Source organism: Acipenser ruthenus, chromosome 3, assembly GCF_902713425.1.
Source record: "Acipenser ruthenus chromosome 3, fAciRut3.2 maternal haplotype, whole genome shotgun sequence".
NCBI classification, from domain to species: Eukaryota; Metazoa; Chordata; class Actinopteri; order Acipenseriformes; family Acipenseridae; genus Acipenser; species Acipenser ruthenus.
This window is the reverse complement of record NC_081191.1, coordinates 7,328,338-7,356,111: the sequence shown is the minus strand read 5'-3', so window position 1 is coordinate 7,356,111 and position 27,774 is coordinate 7,328,338. Positions and strand designations below refer to the sequence as shown.

General features: G+C 38.8%; 1 protein-coding gene across 2 annotated transcripts in view; it reads right to left on the bottom strand.

The window, feature by feature from the left end:
* Positions 1 to 678: 678 nt before the first annotated feature.
* LOC117435385 (insulin-like growth factor 2 mRNA-binding protein 3) overlaps positions 679 to 27,774 on the bottom strand; it is a 45,702-nt gene continuing 18,606 nt past the window's right edge. Inside the window, exons 4-15 of one of the 2 annotated variants that reach the window (XM_034058490.3) lie at positions 21,282 to 21,333; positions 21,120 to 21,183; positions 19,136 to 19,426; positions 18,469 to 18,603; positions 18,003 to 18,125; positions 17,779 to 17,914; positions 11,173 to 11,304; positions 6,667 to 6,780; positions 5,715 to 5,789; positions 5,366 to 5,497; positions 4,722 to 4,835; positions 679 to 3,100 (exon numbers count right to left, since the gene is read on the bottom strand). In XM_034058490.3, coding sequence (XP_033914381.1) covers positions 3,002 to 3,100; positions 4,722 to 4,835; positions 5,366 to 5,497; positions 5,715 to 5,789; positions 6,667 to 6,780; positions 11,173 to 11,304; positions 17,779 to 17,914; positions 18,003 to 18,125; positions 18,469 to 18,603; positions 19,136 to 19,426; positions 21,120 to 21,183; positions 21,282 to 21,333 — 1,467 coding nt within the window. In that variant the 3' untranslated portion in view covers positions 679 to 3,001. Of the gene's footprint in view, positions 3,101 to 4,721; positions 4,836 to 5,365; positions 5,498 to 5,714; positions 5,790 to 6,666; positions 6,784 to 11,172; positions 11,305 to 17,778; positions 17,915 to 18,002; positions 18,126 to 18,468; positions 18,604 to 19,135; positions 19,427 to 21,119; positions 21,184 to 21,281; positions 21,334 to 27,774 lie in introns of both variants that reach the window. The other variant, XM_034058489.3, reaches the window with a different exon arrangement.

Genomic DNA, 27,774 nt, shown 5'->3' with positions numbered 1-27,774 from the left:
CAAACTACCTGTTAACAGGTGCAGAATTCTCATTGAGAGCTACAGAAAACGTTTGATTGCAGTGATTGCCTCTAAAGGTTGTGCAACAAAATATTAGGTTAGCGGTCCCATCATTTTTGTCCATGCCATTTTCATTTGTTTTATTATTTACAATATTATGTTGAATAAAAAATCAAAAGCAAAGTCTGATTTCTATTAAATATGGAATAAACAATGGTGGATGCCAATTAACTTGAAACTGACAAAAGTATTTCAGAGAAAATTGTGCATTCTTCGTTTTTTGTGGAGGGGTACCAACAAATTTGAGCATGTCTGTACCTTTTCATGTTACCAATTGCTTTAATTGTGTACAAGTTACACATGCTTGTTTTGGTCCTTTCTTGGGTTAAGAGATTCTTTTCAAAACGATTAAGGGGATTAATAGGGGGTCCTCTATAATTTCAGAGTATGTATGTATGCATGCATTTTAAATTCCCTTTGATGGACATTGTAATTCCTTGGCCATTTGTAGTTGCTTTTGCAAGCAACACCTTCTGCAGCTTCTGATCCTGATGCAAGGCTACAATGTGTTGCATCTTTTGTTTAGAGAGTTAGTCAGTGTCTTGTATACAGCTTTGACTGGGCAAACTTGTCCCGTCGTCAGAAGCACAAACTAAAAAAAAAAAAGCCACTACACACTTCAGAGCAAATTCTTTATTTCACTCAGAGGCATTCGACAAGTGGAGCTGCATTGGGGACACGGTACAGGAGAAATGATCCATGCTTTGCCGATATCAAACACTCATTTTACTTTCCAAGTCTCATGTAGAAAACATGATTTACCACACTATACAGCCTAGAAATGTAAATAGAACAATTTGAAATAAAAATTAGCAGATACAAATGCTGCACCTGTTTGAAAAAAATGAATACACCTTTTTTTTTTCCTTCCAATGTTAACAAAGATTGGCTTTTGACCGAGCCTTTAAACTGAATTCAAAATGTCATTTATTGACCAACAATTTTTTTTTTTAAATCTATAAAGGAAAAGTAATGCCTAAAACTACACAAAGAAAGCCACTGCACCATGTTTTTTTGCTAAAGCTGCATCATAAGTTTAAGGTTTTTTAAATCAATTGGTAAAATATAAAATGCAGACAAAAACAAAACTTCAGACTTTTCAAATGTCTAATCTGTACAAAATTCTTTGAGAAATTATCATATATTCTAAAAAGTAGAAGTGCCTCTATTTCAATATATAGGTCTAAGAGGTAGATCAAAAATGGTGAGAAAGAAATAGTTAAGCAAATTTGTGCCCCTCAAAATCAGTGCAGCATCTGATCCCATGCACAAAATCATCAAAAAGGTTCAGAGGTATTAGCATGGCTCTGGTAAGACCACACAGCAGTTTTTATGCACTGCCACAATTTGAAAGTTGAGGTAGACAGAAGTTATATTGTAAAAGCATAATGCATAATAGTTAAACAATCAAATTATATTTACATTATGCAAAAAAAAAAATGAGTAGCTTTCTCTTTAATCCTTGCCTTTTCCTTTATTTCCCACCCCCCCCTCACTTTAAATTCTACAGAATTCACCATTTGTGTCTGTGAATGTGCATAAACTCTGCTGTACCCGTAGTAAACCAAGCAGAAGGCCTCAAAATGAGCTCCAAACCATCCAAGTGGCTTACTGTGGCCGCCTACAGTGGCTGGATATGTAAACTTATCCTTTAGTTTCAACATCTTCAGTGTGATCAAGCAGATTGATCCTCCCCCACACAAACACAATGTATTGTTGTTAGACATATAGTCCCATCTTAGTCATGCACACAACAGATCAATATTCTACCAAGCAATGGAACATGAAGCTGGCTCTTCAAACAAATTGGCCAAGTCCAGGTGGGCTGCATTATTTTTTTCTTCTATTTCTATAAAAAGGAGGCAGTGATGGACAAAGGCACAGAGGGTTCATGCAGTTAAGCAAAGTGCACAGCAAAACATGTCTAAAAACCCCAGCCTCCCCCATTCACTTCATTGTCTAGTCTTGTCAGTCACCCCCTCCAAGAAAAAATAATTGTACCGTCAAATTTCTAAATTTCATATATCCCCCAAAATAAAATGGCATTGCTGCTTTTTGTAATGTTGGCATTATGTCGACATCTTTCATAATATTAGTTGTACGTCTTCACTATGATGGTGCCGATGACCTCAGGAAAACCGAGGCAATTTTTATTACTGTATTTAAGTACTCCCATCAGCAAGGAGTACCACAATTGTTTCCTCACACATTTTTTATATATAATGTCAAAAGGCACTCCTGGTTGATAGCCGATTAAAATTAATTTCTCCTTTTATTAAAAAAAAAAAAATTAAAAAAAAATGTTCAAGAAACAATAGCTTTATAAAGTATACAAAATACCAGAAGGAAGTTGTTTTTTTTTTTGCCGAGGTACTATATGCCTGAGGTAGTTCAGTAAAATGCATATTCAAATTTCATATCCTGGCCAACACCATTCAACACTTCCCTAATATGGCAGTGTTTTCTATAAAAGCATCCAAATTTATAAAATGCCACATTAATATTTCTTTCCTGTGCCCCTGTCCCTTGCCTAAACAAAACCCCATCCAAATCCTACTCCCACCACCCCCCACGACATCAAATTAATTAGAAGAGCCATGCCTTTATAATAACCAGTGAAATCAGAGAGAAAGCTTCATTAAACCAAGGTCTAATAAAACATTTTGTGAAGTGGTGAAAATAGAACAAAAAGGGAAGCAAGGGTCAATTTCTTTCTTTTAAAGCTGGGTTTCAAAAATAGTTTTCAAAGCCAAAATACACAATTCTCAGGAGACAGAGTTCCAAGATTGCCTGGTCCTAAATAAAAGGTGACTGAGTAGATGGGAATTCTGTCAAGTGCAGCTGTCAGGAATTTGTGGTGCTCCCTGCTGGCAACACAGTCAAGCTTTCTCTTTGGTTGGGCACCTGTCTTTGTGATAGGCCTGGGTCCTGAATCTTTCCTTTATTTTCTTCTTGGTTGGGGCTGTCCACTCTGCACTGTTTTCTGCTGCTGTTGTCTTTTTACCTGGGCCAAAATTTCCTGAATTTTTCGCTGGGCAAGCTGAAACAAAAAAAAACAACAAAAAAGAAATAAATTAAAATCACTATGTGGGCACATTTTTTGCTTAATGCCCCAACTACCGGTAATTGTGTTTTTTCCAGGTCCACACATTAACCTCCTGTCTTGTTGCTAGCCCAGGAGAGAGATTACAAAGATTACCTGCAATATGTTTTCTTTGTAGGATGATGAACTCCACACACACACAAAAGGGAACTCCCAGTCTCCATGTTGCTTGGGTCAGGAGAACAAACCGATCTCTTAGAGATCATTGTGATAAACCTTTTTGGCACCAAAGGTTTCCCTCTTCCACAAAAACAGATGTTATTGCCAGGATCACTGACCCAAATTTCAAAAATAGACGGTATAGAAAAAGGGGGAAGGCTGGAGGCAAGTGGAAGAGTTAGTCATCATTCAAAAGAAACCATATTCCAGCTAATCTTCATATTCTTACCTCATGTGATGAACTCCACATGCAAAAGTGGACCATACCAAAGGGTGCAAGACAAGAGGGTGGTAGGTTATATGTTGGTAGAAGCCACAGGTAAGACCGAGCAAAAAAGACAATTGTAACGCTTAACAGTGTTGTAAAAGTGGCCCAGGCAGCACTGTTACATGTGTGTGTGTGGTATTGGGACAGATTTGAGTTGTGCCCATGTAGTATCCACTCCTCTTAATGAGTGGGCTTTGATAGGTCCTGGAGCTGGTTTATTTGAGGCTGTGATCCGGTTTGAAATGGTCTACTTGGAGATAGGTTTGCAAGCTAAAAGGAGATAAACTGTTGGCTTGATGATCTGATAGATAATCCTATGTATGTGGAAATTCAGGGCTCTCCAGACATCAAATTAGATGGTGTCTGGCTTCCTCTTCAGATTTGAAGTTTACGCTGGGGTGGGGTGGGGGGGTGCTAAAGGAAAACGTCAACGTCATGACCAGAGCCAAATGGAACTCTTACTGTTTGGTAGGAAAGGGGGAGTTTGGCATGCAGACAATCCTGTTACTGAAAGACTGGAAGTATGGTGCATCGATCACCAAGGCGTAGAGCTTGCTTACAGTACCCTTTTAACGGAGGTCACTGCCACTAGAAAATGCCGTTTTCCAAGTGAGGAATTTCTTTTCACATTACAGCCGTGGGTTCGAACGGTGGTCTCATGAGTTTGGAGAGTACCAGACAGGCTCCATTGAGGGACGATGTTTCTTTTGGTGATCCCGCCAATGAAACTAGGAACCATAGTGGGACCAACAGGGTGACAGTCCTAGCCAGGGGGCATGCTGGAGATTGCAGCGATGTGAACCGTTATCGGGAAAGACCCTTGTATGACAGGAAGTTGGATAAAGCAATATCCATTTATCACACCAGAGGACAAAATCCCTCCTTGGCAACCAGAAGAGAATGAGCCCCTGTAGGAGCCCCTGTGTTGGCAACCTTTGTAAAACTTCCTTTGTGTTTCAGCACGGGTTGTTCTGGTCTCCTTGTGTTATGCAGGCTTCAATTTCATCAACCCTGGGATTATATAAACCTTCTACGATGGGTCATTAAAAACACTACATTTGTAAAATTAGACAGTTCAGTTAGCCAAATGAAATAGTGCATCAAAGCTTAAAAGAAAGCAACTATACATACCTGGCTTGCATAGAAATGACCTGTTATTTTCACTATTACTTCATCATTTTCATCAGGGGTCTGGTCTCTGGGAACAACTACTTCTGCACTGGTAAGGTTTTGCAACTCATTCACCTGTGAAACGAGATCAGATAACTGAATAACATATACATAGTTTTTAAATAGTTAGTGTTAAATGCTAAAAGAGTCGCAATTTCTAAGTTGTCGGAGAGCCAAGTAGCATTCCTTCGGTTTTAATCACTGGAACTCTGTCAGTCAGCAAACAATGCAATGTTGCTTCAAAAAGAATAGACCTGATTATGGACTGGGGAAGGGGATGGGAGTACTCTGTAAATGTGCGTTTGTAAACTGTTATTCTTCTTGTGTGTTTTGGTGCTTGTGTTCCTTAGAGCTGAAAGACTGCCTGTGTGCAAGTGCGTCACTGAGGTGGTGGGAGCAGGTCTGACATGAGCAGACCGAGACAGAGAGTCTTGGACCAACTTAACAAAAGCATTAGCTCTTCTGTTTTAAAAGAATGGCAGTATAGTGGACATCATTGGACAAAGACTTGGAGTTCAGAACAGCGGCATTCAGAATTTCCTTTTTAAATGGAACTCGTTGCATGAGCAAGAAAACGTGAAAGTTCCAGTCCTTACAGCGCTTACCGTTTTGCCTCCTTTGCCTATAACTCTGCCAGCAGCATGAGATAGCACTTTTATATGGGCCTCCAGTTTTACTTCCTCCTTGGGTCCAAAGAAGTTTTCTTCTTTTAGTTTCCCAAAGATTCTCCCTTGAGCCTGAAAAAGGATATGCAGGCAAATGATTGATTTATTTTCCAGGAAATAGTTAGATGGTAATATTAAGCAAACTATGTCAATCTGTAGAGGAAGGAAATAATGAAATCATGCACATTTACTACAATATTCTTACACCATGCTGTTAGGTCAGTTTGAATGCAACAACTTCAGTGCATTAGTGGTATTTCATGCAGAACGTACATTACATACGCCATACCTTAAACTGTGCCTCTGGTGGTCCTGAGATTATCACCACTCTCTGCTTGGCCTCTGGTCCTTCGGCTGGAGCAATCTAAAAATTACAAGTTATGCTGGTCTGAGATGTGCCTTTTCAAAAAGCAGGCATCTGCAGTAAAGCTCCAATATAAAATTCAAAAGTATTGGAAAAGTCTGGCAACAGTCATGAAGAAATTCTGATGCAGCACAGGACTTCCGAACTGGCCTGTGCCATGGGCATGCAGAACATGTACATGAATATAAGTTTCCAGTTTCCCCCAGTCATGGACAGATTCTCCAGATTGTTTCTTCTCCATGGTAGCTGGTGATCTGAACCAACACCCCGATCTACAGCCACTGCGATTGCAGGTCTACAGCATGGGTGCATGCATAAGGAGACAACGGGCATGTAAAATCAAGTTCTGGTCTTCCACACTGGAGGGTCCACATCACACCTTGCCGTCTAACTTACACAAGCCTTCAGGGTTATGCATGCATTACTGCGGTTCTATTATGCAAGGAACACTTGTGGGATTCAATATTAATAAATTCACGTTACCAAATGATAAAGTAGTCTATCTTTGCAACAATTATCATGCTGCAGTTTAAAATTAAATAAAATAAAAAAAAAACACACTACACCCACACTGTTAGAGTATTGCCACAATTCCAAGCCAGGCAAAAAATGACAGTGGTAGATTCAGATATGCACCATGCCATGTTTTTACATAAATATATACATTACACATTATTTAAAAGAGCATGAGTCAAGGTTATGCAACATCACCAAAAATCAGTTTAAAAATATATGTTGCGACATGCAGAATTAAAAAGGTACATATTCCTAGGTAGACATGAATGCTTCATATGAAGAGAATTCAGTACCTTTGCAGGCTGACAACCTCAACAGGATGAGACAAGCAGCACATAAATGTGCTCATCTCATGTAATACCTTGATAGATGCTCCTGCAAAGCGGGAGAGCTGTTTGATGTGCTGCCCTTGTTTGCCAATGAGGGCTCCCACAGCCAAGGCTGGGATGAACAAATGTACCGTCTCCGACTCTGGCTGCTGCCAAGAAAGAGAACATCCAGCTAAGGCACACATGTAATCTGTTATTGGTACGTTTCTATTGGCGTATGCAATTTTAGCTTCTAGCAGTATGGAATAAAAACTGTATACAAAATCGAGCAATGTCTCTAAAAAACAACAATGGAGTTATAGTACAAGGGGGGTGGGGGTGGGGGGTGGGGTGGAGTAGGAATAGCCAGCAAGCAGCCCATATATATATATATATATATATATATATATATATAAATAAATAAATAAAATAAAAAAACCCACCACAAAGCAACAACATTTCAGGTTTTACTTTAAAAGCCAACAGCAAAAAACCCTGCCAGCTCAATTCTAAATCCTACTCCTAGTGGTCCCATTTCCCACATGGGTAGCTCCAAAGCACACAGAATCTTCAGAATGCAGCAGAGGAAGAGCAAGGGCCAACACCAAGGATAATCTTACTCCTGGTCCTCAACTATCCGCCAACACGTTACACAAGTTACATACACAGCACTTGGAATATAATCATATAGCAAATGCTCATGCAGCGGTTAGTCAACATCTGGACAAGCCGTTTCCAAGGTACAGCCTTCAACACCTTAATGCAAGGAACAACTTCTTGTCCATGCGAAGTTTACCACCATTAGGGTGAAGAAATAGCCTTCATTTCACCGAACCATGCACTGTAGGTCTTAAGTCTGAGACTCAGTGAATTGGAAAGACTGGTTCTCGTTTTTTAAATTAACAGGCAGTGCATACTGGTGCTTCCTTAGTACTGGCTATAACAGGGAATGCATTATAATTCCTAAATTTGTACAATCTATTTTTCACTGCTGGTAAATTAATGGAAATAAACATTAGTTAGTATGCATGTTTGACTTGTGCATTGGCATTTAACTTAAACTTCAGTAAAGGTTGACTGCTTGTAATGCAATCGACCGCTATGGATTGATGGCTCCATTACTTGAGTAGCTTTTTTGCCACTAAACCACTGTTGGGGAAGGTAGTTACCAGCCCTGCTCTGCAAAGTATATAGCATCTGCTGCCAATGTGGCACAGAAAATAGACAAGGGAAGAGGACTTGCACTTGAGCTACAAAAGCTTCCTTTTACAATAGAACCTAAGGAGAGCAAGAAGCAGATACTTTATAACCTCACACCCTTTCCTCCCCCTCGTCAGGCAGTATGAAACTTGCCTAAAAGCATTGCCTTTAATGCCTCCCTGAACTGTGGAGAATTCCTGTGAAATTGGTGTTAATCGCCATAGCAATTAGCCTTTTTATTTTTCCATTTTCTTTGTGAAAATGAAACCATGCAGTGGAAAGAAAAAAAAAAAAAAAAAATGACCTTATCTAGGATTACATAACAAATCTTCCAGTTACTTAACTACAGTACTTATGTGGGTGTGTTTGGAAATGGTAAACAGTCAGCTTTAGTCTGCCAATGAGCCGAATTGTGTAAGATTATGTAAAGACCAGATTCTTGGCGCTACTCCCACATAAGCAGACAGGAAGCATCAGGGCAGGGGATGCAAGGACCTTTAGAAAGGAACCATGGACTATGTACACTTGACTCTGCCAAAGGAAACTGAAGACAATTTCTCATTTGGGGGAAAATAAAATAAAAAAAATGTAACCCCCCCCCCCCCCAAACCAAAAACACACAACAGTATATATATATATATATATATATATACAGTACTGTGCAAAAGTTTTAGGCAGGTGTGAGAAAATGCTGTAAAGTAAGAATGCTTTCAAAAATAGACATGTTAATAGATTATATTTATCAATTAACTAAATGCAAAGTGAGTGAACAGAAGAAAAATCTAAATCAAATCCATATTTGGTGTGACCACCCTTTGCCTTCAAAACAGCATCAATTCTTCTAGGTACACTTGCACAAAGTCAGGGATTTTGTAGGCATATAGTCAGCTGTATGATTAAACAATTATACCAAACAGGTGCTAATGATCATCAATTCAATATGTAGGTTGAAACACAATCATTAACTGAAACAGAAACAGCTCTGTAGGAGGAATAAAACTGGGTGAGGAACAGCCAAACTCAGCTAACAAGGTGAGGTTGCTGAAGACAGTTTACTGTCAAAAGTCATACACCATGGCAAGACTGAGCACAGCAACAAGACACAAGGTAGTTATACTGCATCAGCAAGGTCTCTCCCAGGCAGAAATTTCAAGGCAGACAGTGGTTTCCAGATGTGCTGTCCAAGCTCTTTTGAAGAAGCACAAAGAAACGGGCAACGTTGAGGACCGTAGACGCAGTGGTCGGCCAAGGAAACTTACTGCAGCAGATGAGACACATCATGCTTAGTTCCCTTCGCAATCTGAAGATGTCCAGCAGTGCCATCAGCTCAGAATTGGCAGAAAACAGTGGGACCCTGGTACACCCATCTACTGTCCGGAGAAGTCTGGTCAGAAGTGGCCTTCATGAAGACTTGCGGCCAAAAAGCCATACCTCCGACGTGGAAACAAGGCCAAGCGACTCAACTATGCACAAAAACACAGGAACTGGGGTGCAGAAAAATGGCAGCAGGTGCTCTGGACTGAAGAGTCAAAATTTGAAATATTTGGCTGTAGCAGAAGGCAGTTTGTTCGCCGAAGGGCTGGAGAGCGGTACACGAATGAGTGTCTGCAGGCAACAGTGAAGCATGGTGGAGGTTCCTTGCAAGTTTGGGGCTGCATTTCTGCAAATGGAGTTGGGGATTTGGTCAGAATTAATGGTCTCCTCAATGCTGAGAAGTACAGGCAGATACTTATCCATCATGCAATACCATCAGGGAGGCATCTGATTGGCCCCAAATTTATTCTGCAGCATGACAACGACCCCAAACATACAGCGAAAGTCATTAAGAACTATCTTCAGCGTAAAGAAGAACAAGGAGTCCTGGAAGTGATGGTATGGCCCCCACAGAGCCCTGATCTCAACATCATCGAGTCTGTCTGGGATTACATGAAGAGAGAGAAGCAACTGAGGCTGCCTAAATCCACTGAAGAACTGTGGTTAGTTCTCCAAGATGTTTGGGCCAACCTTCCTGCCGAGTTCCTTGAAAAACTGTGTGCAAGTGTACCTAGAAGAATTGATGCTGTTTTGAAGGCAAAGGGTGGTCACACCAAATATTGATTTGATGTAGATTTTTCTTCTGTTCACTCACTTTGCATTTTGTTAATTGATAAATATAAACTATTAACATGTCTATTTTTGAAAGCATTCTTACTTTACAGCATTTTTTCACACCTGCCTAAAACTTTTGCACAGTACTATATATATATATATATATATATATATATATATATATATATAATAATAAATAAATAAATAAAGTGGTACTGGCAATTGTGCACATGATCACAGCATAACAGAATAAATATGAAAATGATATTTGTCTAAGCATACAAGAACACTGTTGCAGCAGTCAACACCAAATTATTGCATTACTAACCAACAAAACCTGGAGCAACTTCCCTATAATTGCAAGCCTGTTTTAGACCTGGATGCCATGTTACACATTAAACACAACAACCAATGTGCTCTGCTGTTTAGCCACTTTAGTTCACATGCATAATTAAAAACGCACATTCCAAACCACAGGAATCCATGTAAACTGACAAAATAACCCAAATGAAGTGTGGATTATAAAATAATGTAATTTTTGTAAAGTGGCTGACCACTATCAGAATGCACATCTATTGATAGGTGTGTATCACAACCCCAACCTCTCTACCTAGAAATTCAGTAGATGGAGCTTCCTGTGCAGTAAATAGCATTGGCAATTCAATTAAATTGTGCTAAAGGGATAAAACAAAGGCTATTAAATGGGCAGGGTAGTTGTAGAAACACGTACTTTACAAAAAGGTGCAAACAGGAGTTGTAAACCACACCTCAAATTATCCAGCTGGCATTTCCCCGCCCCCCCGGCTGGAAGTGATGTATTGCATTGAGCAGTTCAAGCTAGATGAAGCCATGCACAGCAGTCACTTACAGCAAGTTGCTGGCCTCCAGCAGAAACCAGATGCTCCAAAAAACACGCATTGCTAAAATATGGGCAGCTCTACACCACACAGGAGGAGACTAGTACTAGTTTTCAGGAGTGTAAAAAGACACACTATTCCTCTGTATCCCATTTAGAACAGTAGTCAAATAAACCTGCCATTCCATAACATTGTAAAACAAGCAGTCCAAAACGGCAGTATTTAAACAGTTTTAACTCCATTGTACAAAATTTGAAAAATGTTTGACAAAAGACTTGGTCATTGTCTTTTGTAAAACAGAGCAGCAAACTATCATTTGCATTTTGTTAGAAGGGAAGAGAACCTAATGGAGTCTGGCTCAAGTTTAAAATGAAAAGCACATCACAGCAAGAAGAGTTCCAGTTCAGATCTTACCCCAAATGAAGGATAGGAGGCTCCGCCACAGGGGGGAGCAGCGCTCATTGGAGAGGGTGGCATCCCAGGAGACGAGAGAGGAAAGAGACCCAAGGCATTCAGGTTTATCCCAGGGATTAAATGCGATTGAAGCTGTAGAGGGTAGAGAGAGAGAGAAAAAAAAGAAAAAGAGAGTTTACTAAAGAGGAGTAAAAAGACTTTTTATATTTATGAATTAAAAAAATTACAGGTACAGAACCATCTGGGATAATTAAAAAGGCTTTCCTACTACAGACCATCGAATTTCATTATTTAAGTAATAACTTGGTGGCTCAGAACACAAGACTGTTAAAACTTCCTGGCCAAGAGCATAGCTTTCACAAAGGGCCGCGTGATAAAGCCCACAGCAATGGTGTCAGCTGCAGCTCCTCCAACAGGAACACTGACTTCTAACTTTACTGAGGTCCTGCAAAACTTTCCACCAAAACCTTGCAAAATCAGAACATTTTGGTTATCCTGCACACCTAAAAACATGTGTACTATCAAAGCAGAACGATGGGGTACGCTTTCTTCTGGTTTACCCCAGAAACCGTGTTTGTGAAATGACTGGCAAGAATCATATTGCATGTTGTACTATATTTGGCAGTTGCCAAGAACAAATATCCCACCCAGATTATGTTTTAAACCAGTGACAATGCCGTACAGCAATTATTACGTGAATAATAAATCAAACTAAATGTGTACAATAAATAAGTTACACACAAATGTGGTAGAAGTAAATAAAATGGACGAAACTCAAGTGACAAAAATAGTGAGAAGAGCCTCCTTATCACTAGATAAATATCTAAAAAGAAACCTGCCACATCACATGGGGGGGGGGGGGGGGGGGGGGAAGATTCCCTCAGTTCGTCTGAGCTACTGTTGACCACAGCTGCCCCACAAGTTTAAAGCCTAAAAACACAGCTATCAGGCATGTGTGCTTAGCTGGCTACATACGTTTTGGCCAAAAGCCCTTTTCAGCTGTGTAGAAAGAAAAGTAAAAACACAGATGAGTAAATGTTTTTTTTAAAATATGTTTGCTGCACAGAATTGACTTTTGTTTTTACACAGATGAAGGGCTTTCCTTATGTTAGAACTCCAATGTACAGATAAATTATATATATATATATATATATATATATATATATATATATATATATATATATATATATATATTTTACACACACACAGTGCCTTGCAAAATAATTCAGACCCCTGACCAATTCTCTCATATTACCGAAATACAAATGGTACATTGAAATTTCGTTGTTTGATATTTTATTTTAAAACACTGAAACTCCAAGTCAATTATTGCAAGGTGACATTGGTTTTATGTTGGGAAATATTTAAGAAAAATAAAAAACTGAAATATCTTGCTGTGGAAGCTCCCAGTTTACACCAATGAAAGAAATTGCCCTAACGAGGACACAATTACCTTACCATTGGCCTCCTCCGCCAGAAAGCATGAGAGTGACCCAGCTGCGATGTGGGAAAAGGTTTTGTGGTTAGATGAGACCAAGACAGAGCTTTTTGGCCAAAACTCAAAGCGCTATGTGTGGCGCAAACCTAACACTGCCCATGCCTCAAGACACACCATCCCTACAGTGAAGTATGGTGGTGGCAGCATCATGCTGTGGGGATGCTTCTCATCAGCAGGGACTGGGCATCTTGTTAAAATTGAAGGAAGAATGGATGGAGCAAAATACAGGGAAATACTGCAAGAGAACCTGCTTCAGTCTGCTAAAAAACTGAAGCTTGGGAGGAAATTCACCTTTCAGCAGGACAATGATCCCAAGCACAAGGCCAAAGCAACATTGGAGTGGCTCAAGAACAAAAAGGTGAATGTCCTACAGTGGCCCAGTCAAAGTCCTGATCTCAACCCCATTGAGAATCTGTGGCACTATTTGAAAATTGCGGTCCACAAGCGTCGTCCAACCAACCTGAACAACCTGGAGCAAATCTGCCAAGAAGAATGGGCCAAAATCACTCCGACACTGTGTGCAAAGCTGGTACATACTTACCCCAAAAGACTTAAAGCTGTTATTGCAGCGAAAGGTGGCTCTACCAAATATTAAATGTGTGGGGGTTGAATACTTATGCAAGCAAGATATTTCAGTTTATTTCTTAAAAATATATCCCAACATAAAACAAATGTCACCTTACAATAATTGATTTTGAGTTTCAGCGTTTTAAAATAAAATATCAAACAGAACGAAATTTCAATGTACCATTTGTAATTCAGTAATATGAGAGAATTGGTCTGGAGTCTGAATACTTTTGCAAAGCACTAAATATATATATGTGTGTGTGTGTGTATGTGAGATTATATATATATATATATATATAATTTTTACACACACAACTCCAAGCGTGCCTCCGCGCTTCTGCAGGTAAAAACTTCAAATAAATCACCGGTGCAAAATCACAACAGGACAATAGATCAAAGCAGACTGCTTATCTTCAGTGACTTCACTAAGTTGACTCCCCAGGAAAGAAATTGTGGAGGAGCACGCATGGTAACCTTGCAATATATATTTAATTAAATGAGTCCATATAAAAAATTTTAAAAAAAAGACAGTTGTTAATGACTATACAACAGTTATTAATAATAATAATAAATAATAATAATAATAATAATAATAATAAAGTAGTTTGAGAAGAGCTTTGTTCCCTGCAGTGTAATAGGTTGACCACTAGATGTCATTTGTCATGTCATGTCAGAGATTAGAGGCATTAAATCTTCATTGTGAATTGTGCATTTTCTTTCTTGATTAGCGACGTAACCTTCTCCAGTAAAAGGTCGAAGGACTGTATGTCCATACGTAGGAAGGTATGGTAATCATTTAGATGGTCAGACCTCAACTCCCTTAAAAGGTTATCATGCGCACCCTGCTGATGCCTCATGGTGAGCCACTGTTTAACCCAACCACATTTTAATTCTGTTGGCATGAACACATCACCTTGCCAAAATCAAAAACATTACTGCCATAGTCATTCGCTTTCTGCTACTGAAATCGCCCCATTGCCACTGTACTAAGAGGTTTAAAGAAAAAAAAAAAAAAAAAAGAAACACACCACACTGCTGGGACCTCGGTTTTACGCCAAACAACCGGAAAAACTCACAAATTGTGCCTCGCTTCCCCCGATTTCATCAGGCAGTGTGTGATGCCCGCTCACAGAGGTGTTTTTTGTGATGCAACCTCTGCCAGAGAGATGCGACGATCGCATCGGGCAGTGTGTCCACGGCTTTAGTGATTTCATTCACTGCAGACCGCAAAAGAGTGAGCACAAGCAACAGCCCGAAGTGCTTTATGAAACACACGCAGCACCGAGCTCTGCGTCCTCGCAACCTCATCGCAAACACATTACATTTGCAGGACTTTTGTGAAACGGGCCCCTGAGGCCTGTTTCACAAAAGTGATTTGCAAGGAATCGCTGGTCGCAGACCCCTCACAGGTTGCAATTTGTGTTTTATAAAACTTGCTAGTGCTAGAGGCAAGTAGTAATTTTCATCGCAAATCGTTTTAGTAGATATCATAGCGTTATCAACTGTTTCTAGATGTGTATTCAAAGTTTCTACAGTTGTCGAACCACATTGGTGACTACATACGCTTTCCTGAAGAACCTGACAGAGGATAAGGACTGACTTCTTTAAATTGTGGTTTGCCAAAAGTAAGCTACTTGGAGTCGTAGATGGAAGTCAGATACAAAATTGTCGCCTGCTGAGAATGAGCACCTGTACATATGCAGGAAAGGTTTTCATTCCATTAATATTCATGTGATCTGGGATGCCAAAATGTCTGTGTTAGATGCACAACAGCTTCATTCAAATCGCTTTAGTGACATTGGTGATAGATGGCTTTGGGAGACATCGGGCAAGTTAATACTACTACTACTAATATAATTTGTTTTCCTTATAAATATTGCTCTACTTAAGTTAGATGGTAACAAGACGTGGTTACTATGGCGCTATGCTTTTGTTTCTGCTGCTGGGTGTCAAATCCACCCTCAATACTTGCAACAGCTACTTAACCAAAACATGGTCCTAAATATTACTGGTGGTGTTCCCACTGCCTGTCAGTTTCACTTTCCTCCTTTTTGGTCTCTCTAGATATAGTTATGCATGCTAAATCTATCCATTTAATTCATACTTCTGCAGCCGTTCTCCCCAACCCCAAAAGCATTCATTTGATCTGTGATCATTTGACACTCTTCTTCGCTAGTTAGGGTTCTCAACAACTAGCCAAATATAACCAATTTGTTCTGACCAATAAGTTCTATAATTGTATTTATTTCTTCTTTAGAAAAATTGACTGTCCTCGTCACACCTGCCATTATAAGTGATTGCAACTGTGCTTTAAAAGTCAATTGCCGAGTGACTGATTTTTTACAGCACAAATCACTAAAAGGGATCGCAAGCGATGGTCCTTGCGATGGGTTTTATGAAACGTTCACAGCAAGGACCTCAGTCCTCTCAACCACTCTCACAACCTCATCACAAAAATCACAGACTTATGAAACTTTTATAGGGCAGCAGTATGGAGTAGTGGTTAGGGCTCTGGACTCTTGACCAGAGGGTCATGGGTTCAATCCCAGGTGGGGGACACTGCTGCTGTACCCTTGAGCAAGGTACTTTACCTAGATTGCTCCAGTAAAAACCAAACTGTATAAATGGGTAATTGTATGTAAAAAATAATGTGATATCTTGTAACAATTGTAAGTAGCCCTGGATAAGGGTGTCTAAGAAATCTATAATAAATAATAATAATAATAATAAATAATTAAACAGGCCCCTGTATGTTAGTTTGAAAAGAGCTTTGTTCCCTGCAGTGTAATAGGTTGACCACTAGATGTCCCGAGTTCCCACATGTACACATGCCTCCGGAAAATCCATAGTTATTTCCTTAACGAAACAAGGATAATGGTCAATTGGTTAACTGCTTGCTCAAGTTAATGACACCTCGATAAAAAGGGCTTGGCCGATAGCTTTGACGGGGGTATAGAGGAGTAAGGAAGCGGAAGCGTGCGTTCACTGCGGAAGCAGAAGTAAGAAATCAAAACCACAGAGTAAGATATCTGTTTGAGTACTATAATTGTGCAAATAAGTGAAGTATTCACAATAGATGTGTAGTACTGGGGGGCGATGATGTATGAACGGTTTTGATTTTATTTGTTTAGTTGGGTAAACAGCTTATCCGTCCTGACGTCAGACAGGGACCACACAAAGTATTTGTTTAGTTAATGCTCCAACTGAGAGCTAGGTTTATTTTGTTTTATTAGTGGTTGTTTCCCCACCACACTAAGAAATAAAACCAACAGTTAAACTGTAAAATCAAGACTCCAGTCTGATCATTTACACTGCCCTCGGCCACGTCACATTACAAATTAGCAAAAGCGCCTCCATGCGCCAGCAGTTTAAATACAGTATAGGCTACAAATGTCAATGGTGCCCAATCACCGAGGACAATACATCAAAGCAAGTCCTCGTGGGTAAGCAGCTTGTTATATGATCACGATTGTGTTTACTCAAGGCTGCAGAATCCTATTTTACTACAGTATCGTCTCGTGAGGGTGTCTAGTTTAACTGCCCTGCGGTGTTACGTGTAATGGCCTTTGAATTAAAATGACATTACAGTATAGTACAGTAGTTTACTGTCAGGACTACCATTGCATTTAAGCATCTGTGGCTTATCAGTTGCAATGAAAATCTCAGGTTTTTCACTAAGCAGAGATACAAAGCTCCGCAATCCCCCTCCCTCTACATGCATGGATGTGTATTCACCTGACAAACAATGTTCTCACAGAGAACACAAAAAACATTCCTGCACAATGCCGTGGCGCACTCACTGTCTGATTACAAACAATGCAGTGTTTCCTGCATCATTGCACGATCCACGCTGCCTAATCACGCGAGATGTGATCAAATTCAAAAACAGCTTTATTGGCTGTACACGTCATTGCACTCGATACAGTATCGTACTACATGTCAGTTTGCTCCGAAATTATTCTTGAAAGCAGATTATTTTACATTGTTTGGTATAGGAATTATTGTCTCGGTGGTTTTGATCACTACATGCAGCTGATTTTTGTATCAGTGATTCTTATAAAAACGGAGGAGTGCACTATCACACACTGCAGCCAAAAAAATAACTAAACATCCCCCAGTAAAACTCGACATTTCCAACTACATGCCAATTCAAACTGCCCTAAAACACACCATATAGTGCCAGGGTTTCCTCATAAAAAGCATGAATTGGGTTCGTACAGGTCAGCTGACTTTCCACAACTACTGTTAAACAGGATTTTTGTGCTGCAATAAATGGTTTGCGCTTTTTTCTTTTAATGTATGGCTCATGTATGAATATTTCACGGCACATTAATTTTGCAGATTTAATAAACACAAAATTAGCAAACCTATCTTGCTCGCGAAAGTCTTGTTTTACAGTATGCAAGTTTAACAGCCCACCCAACATGTGCCCCTTGCTATCAGGGACAATTTTGTACAATATAAAAAAGTTGGCTATATGATTGGACAAAAACAGAAATGGGCTGGGTTCAAACCATATTACTTGGTCACTGAAAACTCACATTCATGGCAGCCATGTCACTTTCATAGGATTCTCTGATTTTGTTCATGACTTCTTCTTCAGCCTTGGCACAGGCTTCAATACTGCCCTTGACTGTGATGGTCCTCTCTGGATTATAAAGGGTTAGATCCTGCAAGCTAATGGAACAGAGAAAAATGTTCAACTCATGGATAAATTGGACAAAACCCAAGCAAAACTACAAAAAAAAAAATTAAAAAATCTTACGGTGAGATGGTGATTTTGGTGTCTGTGTCCTGCTCAATCTTCTTTAAATTCTTGCCTTCTTTTCCTATTAGTCGTCCAACAAAGTTGTTGTGTGCTAAAATCTTCAAAGGAATTTCTTCAGTGCTGAAAGAAATAAAATAAATAGCGGATACCTATAAATGACTGTGTTCTAATCTGAACTCCAACCCTGCAATTTAATATTTTTTTATATATATATATATATATATATATATATATATATATATATATATATATATATATATATATATATATATATATATATATATATTATATATATATATATCCATCCTCTCCTTTTCTACAATTAAAGAGAGGGGGGAAAAAAAAAGCAAGCAGCAGTTTAAACTGGGTTTTAACACTGTAGACAACCAAGGTATTCATAAAAGTTGTACGCATTTGAAAGCCACACAGCAGGTCATGGGATGTCAAGTCATGCAATACTCACAATTTAGTATCCTGAGCTTCTTTCTGCATGATCTCCATGAGTGTTTTACAAGCCGAGGAACATCCTTCTGGAGTCGAGTGGATTGTGATCGGCTTCTCTGCCGCACCAGCATTCTCTTTCCGATGGATGTCAATCCTGAAATGAAAAGAAAAGAAAAAAAAGAGGTTACCATGCCTTACCAAAAACAAAAGTGTGGTTTAGCAAAGTGGATTACAGATGAAAAAAATACAACACTGTGTGCACAAGCACCGACTGCTAGAGGTCTTCACCAGATGGAGGTTTTGTGGCATAGTAACTGTGTTGCAGCCACCAAAGCAGACTATGTTGATAAAGAGGTACCCTACAGGGTATGGCAGATACACTGCAGCACAAGCTTCCCCAAGATGTGTGCATTTTAACACAAAGAGGAAGTCTTCCCTGAATTCTTCATTCTTGTCTAAAATTGCCTCCCCATACTACCTGGTCTGACAGTGCTGAGTCTTCTACAATGCAAAGGTAATAAAATAAACAATGACAGTTTCCTTTTAGCTCCTGAGTGTGCAATGTTCCACTGTTCTCTACACAAAGATAATCCAATACAATTTCCATGCAGGAAGGAAATAGTTTCACATTTACAAAAGTGGGATAGCTGACAATGTAAAAAGACAATCTGTGAAAGTCAACATACTTGGATTGCGTTTGTTTTGTGATGTTCCGAATGGTCGCTCCTTCCTTGCCAATGATGGCTCCTACAAACTGGGTGGGAACCAGCACACGCAGCGGCACGTCTGACTGCTCTTTGGGCCGGGCACCCGCACCAGGGGAGCCTTGCCGCGGAGGACCTCTCTGACCAAACCCCCGCCGGCCTCCCTGTGGGGGCTGCTGTTGTGGGGACTGTGCCGTGGTCATCTCGTCTGGGATGTAGGTCACCTTCAGATCGTAGTTCTCTAGCTGGTAGCCGTTGAGCTTCTCAATTGCACTGCAAAAAAAAAAAAAGCCCAGAATGACAGTCATTTTCAACATGCATGCCAAGTAATAATTAATGTAAACATGTATATTTACATTGTACTCTTCTGGATAAAGAAGCTGTACATTTCTCTTTGTGGAGGCAAGGGGAGGATATATTTTTACAAAAATAAAATGTAAACCACTAATCATTCAGGTTTAACAGATTGCAGGTTTATGCATACAAGCCTATATAAGAGAAAAAAATGAAAAAGTTGAAGGACAAGGACACTTGCATCTTTTAAAAAACCATTTTTAAATCTGCAGTGTACTTTGATAGCCACTAGGAGGCAGTTATTCACTTCAGTTCTGGGACAGTGTTCACAATGATCAAAACTGCATGCCCAACGTAATATTCGTAAAGATATTCTGGCAAAAAAGTAGCAGAGAAATTTGGCCATGTACCCCACATGCAGGAATTAAAAAGGGCATTTATCTTCTAAATTTGGCATTTAGACTCGCTTCCAACAGGTAAAAATCACAAGTGAGTCCAGGGGAAAGCCACAGACCACAGTACTGGAACACAGGGGAGACCACTACGGGAGGGTGATGGCATTTAGGGTTATAGAATGGCCAATATCTGTGTGGCAGAATATTAGTACAAGTGGAAGTTCTGGTACCTGTCTGGTTAAATGCTAAGGTTTTAGATACAACCCACACAGACATTTACCGTCCTACAAGTATATGCAGCTTTATTTAGAAACGTTAAAGACAGCTAGATTAGTTTTCTAAATCATTACCAACCTCTATTTAGTCCATTGTCAATTTCATTGAAAGAGGGAAAATGTTGATTGAGAATACCATTAAGTGGTCGAGGTACACAAGTGATTGTGATGTCAGTTTTGGACTTTGCAGCTCAATGGAATGCAGAGAGGTGACAGCAACCGCGCCGGTATGAAGGAAAGGTCACAGTATAAACTGAAAGTGGCACAAGTGATGTCACAGATAGGGTTTCTCTGTGATGTGTTGTGGATACAGAAGGCGAAACGTGCGCTCCGATTGGCTGAAAGATCCTTAACAGTCTAATTATTGGATAAGAGAGTCGTCTCAAAGGAGGAGGAGCAGGAAACTATCAAGATTACAATTGCTCAGATCAAAAAGCACCTTCTAGGCTCTCGTCATTGAAATTTTAAAAAAAAAATCACAAGACACTGGATTTTTAACATCCTATTGTTAGCTATGCCTCCATATTCTATGTGCACTCATGTACCCCAGAAAAAGCAGGTCCTTTTGTAGAACACTTCCAGCTACCTAAGTAACTCTTCTCGTCAGACAGCACAAGATGGGACATGATATTTACCCAGACATGCCCAGGCTTGAGGCTTAATGAAGGATCAAGCTTTACATTAAGCCAATGATGCCTCAATGCATTTTAAAAACAGCTTAGATTCTAGAACATTGGAACAAGGAAGGCAAAAATGTAACAGATGTGGGAAATTCCTTTTCTTGTTAAACTTGAGCAGACAGAATGGATGTAATGCATGAAATGCAGCATGTAAATCCAGAGGTGGGGGGGGGGGGGGGGGGGGGGATATTATAGGAACACTGTAGCCAGAAAGTAACACACACACAAAGAAAATGAGCACTCCCTCATGCTTTTGTCCAGAAAAAGCAACTGAATGAAAGACACACTACAAAACCCCAAAATAATTAGTTGGCATACTCACTGCCTGGCCTGGTCCTTGGCACCGTATGTAACATTCACTACTGCAGTCTCCGTCTCAGTGTTAACTATGAAGATTAAAAACACATGAACAGTTGGAAAATGGCACACGTTGTATTCGGTTGAATGTAACTTAATGTGTAGATACATTTAAATAAGCACATACCTTGTTCACAGTTTTCTACTGTGCCATACTGAGCTAATAAGCTGTCCAACACCTATAGGAAAAACAAACAATTAGAGAACATTGCATCCGATTGCAAAGGGCTCCAGACTGACTAAAGTTGTCACAAAAATGGCTTTTTTTGCGGTTAGGTTCCTTTGCCACCAGTAACAGAAAAATGCTGCCTCTCTCTAAAAACCTGTGTCTATAGTGTAGAGAAATATTGCGAGTTATTTGCAGGGGTGACAAAAGGGCAATAGAGAAGTGACGAGTGGAAACACTTGGGTGTGGTCAAACTATATTAAGAATGGAAAGTGCACAGGTGACCTCATGATGGTCTCAATCGTGTGATAATTTGAGATGCTAAACCGGTCTGTATATAAATATGGGGGGTCTGCGAGACACGCCCCCGAGAAGACCTTCGAGCATCTCTCCGCATATCACAGCGCTCTGCTCAAGTGAACTCCCAGTACACAGGTAGCAACGAGGCTGGTTATTCGAACTACCGTTATGTTCGTGGCTCCACTGCGTGCCTAATGTTAATGGGTTCTTTATACATGTAAACTGGAATCAATAAAATAAATTCTGTTGAAGTTTTAATTGAGTAATTTGAGTCTTGATTACACTTTAAAAATCGATAACAGAATCAATTACAAAATCACACCTTACAATATTTATGAATGTGCTATGATGGTCTGTGAAAAAAAGAAAAAAAAAAAAAAAAAAAAAAAAAAGAAAAACCTGCAGATCACATTTAAAATTAAAGTGCAAGAAGACTGCAACAGTCTTACCAAAACACAAATGCCCAAAAATCCAAAAAAAAGTGCTGTGTTACCAGCAGAATACAATAACCCCAGTTGTGATGGGGACCAAACATGTGTGACCACTGCTTGATTGCAGTAGGAAAAACTGCTTGTCACAAAAATGTAGCTCAGATTGTGGCAATGAAAGAGAATGGTTTGGAAATATCTAAAATATGACAATGTGCTTGCTCTGGTGTATTTAAATAAAAAATATCTGATGGAACTCGCTGAAACAAATTAGTTTCTACTCAAAAAATAAAAACGTGTGAACATAAAAGCTGTCTGTTCCATGCTCCGAGATGAGGCCTTTACAAACTTAAACCAAGTATATGAGCAACAGCATGCCATTCCCTATGTTAGAACTGTACTCCGCTTAAGGAGCAGTTACCAATTCCACCCACACCACTTGCAAAATCTCTCAAAATATAAACATGCAGGAGTTCATTGCCGTCATCAGGTGCACAGATTGGCCACTCAGCAGAATGAGGCAACTAACAAGAGACATTTGGTTACAAAAATAGGATCATTATAGCATCTTGGCAAGTTATTTTAAGCAGTTGAATATGGTAGCAAATCAACTTGCTCCTAAAAAGGTGTCGCCCGACAATTGGATTTGGCAACCAATTTTATTTTTTGGCCTAGGAGTCATTGGCTCCCAAGGCACAAAGTTTATCTATAGCTCTGTTACACCTCGTACAAATACTGAATAACCCGTAACCTGCATATCACGATACGCATCTTAACTTGTTACACCCCCAAAGTAAATCGGAATAACAGAACCAGAAATTGGCTGGCCTTTAGACAACCGTCTCACACCTTGTTGCATTTCATGTGCCAGGGATACAGCAGACACACACCCCTTACCTTACTGCAGCTCAGATTTTCAGCCAACAGTACCCACTGTGTCTACTATTGCAGTACAGCAAGCTACAAGCACAAACTGAGATGGAAATTAAAACACTTCTGAGACACCAGAATCCAGATGGAAGTCTGTGCCAATGGGAACATGAAAAGATTAAGTGGAGTGCCAAAGCTGATCAAACCTGTAGTGTAGACAAGGGGAAAGGGCAGGTGAAGTAAGTGTTTAGATACCCAATGGAGATAATTCTTGTGTGTAATGGATTAATTCAGCTGGCACTCTGTTACAAATGTCTCAAAAGGAAACAATTGCAAACAAACACTTCTATCTTTTAGAACCTTTAATCAAAAGTTTGTGAATAAAATGCAAAACAAAAGTAGTCAATATCAATATTATAAAATCAGCACATTACTCTCAGTAAGCAATAAATGTTAGGCAGAATCTCTGTGGAAGTGTCAACAAGTGAAAGCAATACATTGTCTAATTCTATAAGAACTAATTACATGCTTAAGTCAGTAACTATAATATGAACATGCAAGATCATGGAGTAAACATGAGTCCGTAAATAAATGAATATAAATTCAGTGAATTCTAATTAATGGCATATTATGAAATCGTTTAATTCTTTATCAATCATTTGTCAAAATATATATCCTTTAATTAGAATCACGGAACAAAAACATTAACAGACATCCATCTGTTCTTTATGGAAAAGAAGATTCAGCACCCCTTATTCAAGTTCATCTTGCAATTAACTATAATTCACTTTCCCGTTAGATTATAACTTGACTTTGTTTGTAAGAAAACAAATAACACACCCTTGATGTTACACCACTATCCACTTTCCTGCGAATATTCATTTTAATTCCAAGTATAGTTTCTGTAACCCTTTCTATTCTTTGGTTTAATTGAGAATACTCAGGTTTGTTTCGCAGAGTTGATGCAGTGTTGAGCATCAGGGACATCTTGTAGAGCGGTCTCCCCTTTCAGTCTTCATTTAACAAAATGTAAATTCTTCCAGTAAAATTGACCATTCCCTTCAGTCCATTAATTGAGTCTTTAAATCATTAGATGTCTTCTTTAACGACAATCCCACAGTTTATTACTGGGTGTTTTCTAGATGTTATTCAATTAAAAGCAATCTCCCTTTCCTCTGACTATTCGTTCATGTTTGGAGCTGTTGGTTAAAGATGTTATATGCAAGCTCCTTTTTTCTTACTTTGCTTGCTTGATGTTGAAAGCAGCGTTGTCATTCAAGATGTTATGCCTGCTCTTCCCTTTCTCTGACTGACTGTACAAACTCACTCTAAAACAAAGTCAGCCTCTTGGTTGCTCTTGAAGGATTTCCAAACTTACAATATCTCTCATTGTTCACAATAACTATTGAATTAGCCGCAACACCTGGCAATTCTAGGGAGTCAAACGTGGTCGAGCATGTGTGCCTCACTTATCGGTGTAGCTATGGTTACTGGGCTAGGCTCACTCCCTTTCACCTCATTACAATTTTGCAGCTTCAGTACAATTAAAGTTTAAAAAAAGTTCACTTAAGAATTACGGCTTGTGGGCACAACGAGGCCTGCAGAGGCATTTCAACCGGCCCACGAGTAAAATATAAAAATTGCCTTCAAATCAGTCTTGATCAGTGCTTCATTTGGGTCCAAATTAACATCAACCTACGATTAGGTGCTGACAAACACAGACATTCAATGCCTTACCAAAGCAAACCCCTTCTCACCACCCAACAAGGGACGCAGTATTATTATTATTTATTTCTTAGCTGACGCCCTTATCCAGGGCGACTTACAATTGTTACAAGATATCACATTATTTTTACATACAATTACCCATTTATACAGTTGGTTGTTTTGTTTTGTTTTTTTTTGTTTTTTTTTTACTGGAGCAATCTAGGTAAAGTACCTTGCTCAAGGGTGCAGCAGCAGCGTCCCCACCGGGGATTGAACCCACGACCCTCCGGTCAAGAGTCCAGAGCCCTAACCACTACTCCACACTGCTGCCCCATATGTATATGTAGGAGGCTGTGTGGTCCAGTGGTTAAAGAAAAGGGCTTGTAACCAGGAGGTCCCCGGTTCAAATCCCACCTCAGCCACTGACTCATTGTGTGACCCTGAGCAAGTCACTTAACCTCCTTGTGCTCCGTCTTTTGGGTGAGACGTAATTGTAAGTGACTCTGCAGCTGATGCACACACACCCTAGTCTAAGTCGCCTTGGATAAAGGCGTCTGCTAAGTAAACAATTATTAATAATAATAATAATAAATAATAAATATGACATTGATTCAGCGCGTGGTTTCTTTTAACTGTAGTAGCGATTTTAAAAAAAACAATGGAGTGTTTCAACGAAGACAAACACTCACTTTTTAACAAATGGAGAGCCAAGTATTTCTTCACCGACATGGGCTCAAAGGCTATGTGCCCGATTTGTCAGGCGAGTATCGCCGTGTTCAAGGAATACAATTTGAACCACCATTTCAGAACAAAAAAATTATGGCAACCAAGGAAAAGGCCAGGAAAGATGAGCAACTCGCTTCTAACAAAGAAGCAATAAAACATTTATGTACTCACACAGTCTTCACTAAAGTCCCAATTTAAAGACAATACATTTCACTATAGATCTTGGGATGAAATGCTTATCTATGGAGGGCAGTCACGGTCAAAAACATTCCTATGCGTAAAAAGAATTTGTACTTACAGGTACAAATAAAAAAAAATAAAAAAAAAATACAAAAAGTACAAAATCACAAAGTTACGAGTACAAATCAAAATTGCAAGTTGGACAGAGCGTGAAATCACTGTGAAAAATACATCAGAGGTCACAGGACAGGCTGCTGATTGGGGGAACAATCAGAGTATTTAACAGCGCATGCGTCCAGCACCTTGCATTGCTGTTAGAAGTAAATATCTTCTATACACACACACGATAGTCAACTCCCCCTTTTTTCCCGTCCCGGCCGATGTGGTGCATCATGGGAATCCAAAGCGTTCCGGTGGAGACTTTCCTTCTATCTCTATAATGTAAAGTCTGCTTCATTTCCAACTCAAAGCTTTTTTGAAAATGATTGCCTTTAGCAAGATTCACCTGGATTTGTTTAGAGACAACCCTCTAACACATATGTGTTATTTCTACGATCGATGTTTTCACTTGGCCTGACAAGTGCTCTATCGCCAAAACTGCCTATTTGTTTTATTTTTACGCAATGAGAATAAAAGGATACAAAAAAGAAATACAGAATAGATCCAAAATATAATGGGAGCCAGGGGGTGGGCTCTAAAGAATTACAAGAAAATATTAAAACAAGTTGCATAGGATTAATGGTTTTCAAAGCTTTATCATGAAAAATTAATAAAACTAATGTACTGATCTATTTCTTTTATAAAAAAGTAAAAAAAAAGGTTTCCGATTAAAAAAATGTACATTTGTGAATATAAAATTTAGCCATTAAAAAAATCACATTTTTTACCAATATGTATTTTAAAGTTTTTTTCTTGTTTTAATATTATTGCTGATAAAAACAACCAGATCCTTCCAAAACATTCTGGAGCGTCTACAATTCCCAAATAGGGGCAACATTGTTTCAGTGGAGCCATTACAAAATGAGCAATTAAGAGCAATGTCGTGTTTAAATTTTCAAATTGTTCTTAACAGGATAACATTTATGTATAATTGTATAGGAAATATCTTTAATCTTATTGGTTAACAAGTATTTGTTGGGCAAAATCCAAGTTTTTCTCCAGTTTATACCCTCAATAAATCCATCCCAATAAGCCACAGTATAAGGAATGGATACTAGATAATTTTGAAAAATAGATTGTATACATTTATTATTTTTAGTATTATTCAATAAACAATATTTTCTAATAATAATAATAATAATAATAATAACAGTTCCGGAAGGGTCTAGGGAAGGTAAAGGACAAGATAAAGCTTTCAAATCATCCTTCTGTAAAGTGATTACTCCTCTAGGAATCGTGTCAAATTGCAAATTCCTTAGTTAGTAATAGGTAGATTGAAAGTGGATAAGAATTATGTATAGTTCTAGTTAAGATTGCCATTACAGTTAAATAATTGAGTAACTAATATGACGCCATTGTTAAACCAATTGGGGGGGGAAAAACGTGTTTTTATAGCAAATACCTATTATTCCAAATTAAATATTTGTGGGGAAAATGTGTTTGTAAATTAGAGACCAAGAAAGAAGCATTTGTTTATGAAAGTTGGATAATTTGATGGGAATTTTAATGATATTGTAATTCCATATCAATAGAAAGTTTAAACCACCAAGATTAAATATAAGAAGGAATAAAATTCCAAATTGAAGCTGAATCTTAATAAATTGTTTAACCCAATTTATTTGGGGGAAAAAAAAAAAGAAAGTGAAGGCCTCCAGATTTATAGTTGTTCATTATTACTGATTTTCTTACATAATGGAGTTATTTTTCCCACATAAAGTTAAACATGATTTGATAAAATCATATTATGTCTTTTGGTACATCAAGAGATAAAGCTGCATAGGTTAGTCTAGAAATGCCTTCAGCCTTAGTGAGCAAAATTCTACCTTTTAAAAGATCAATATATATGCAGCCATTGGTTTAATTAATGCTGTGCAAGAGGGTTAATTGAGTTTTTTTATCTTTATAACAATTCCTAAATAGTTTACTTCATTTTTAATTGGATTTTCTGATATAGAAGTTTCATTACAATTTAATAGGTAATAATTCACATTTAATTTTTAAATAGACACAAAGCTTTTGAGAATGTTTTCATTATGTTAATGGATATTGGTATCAGATTCGTTTTTCAAGAAAATAGTTGTATC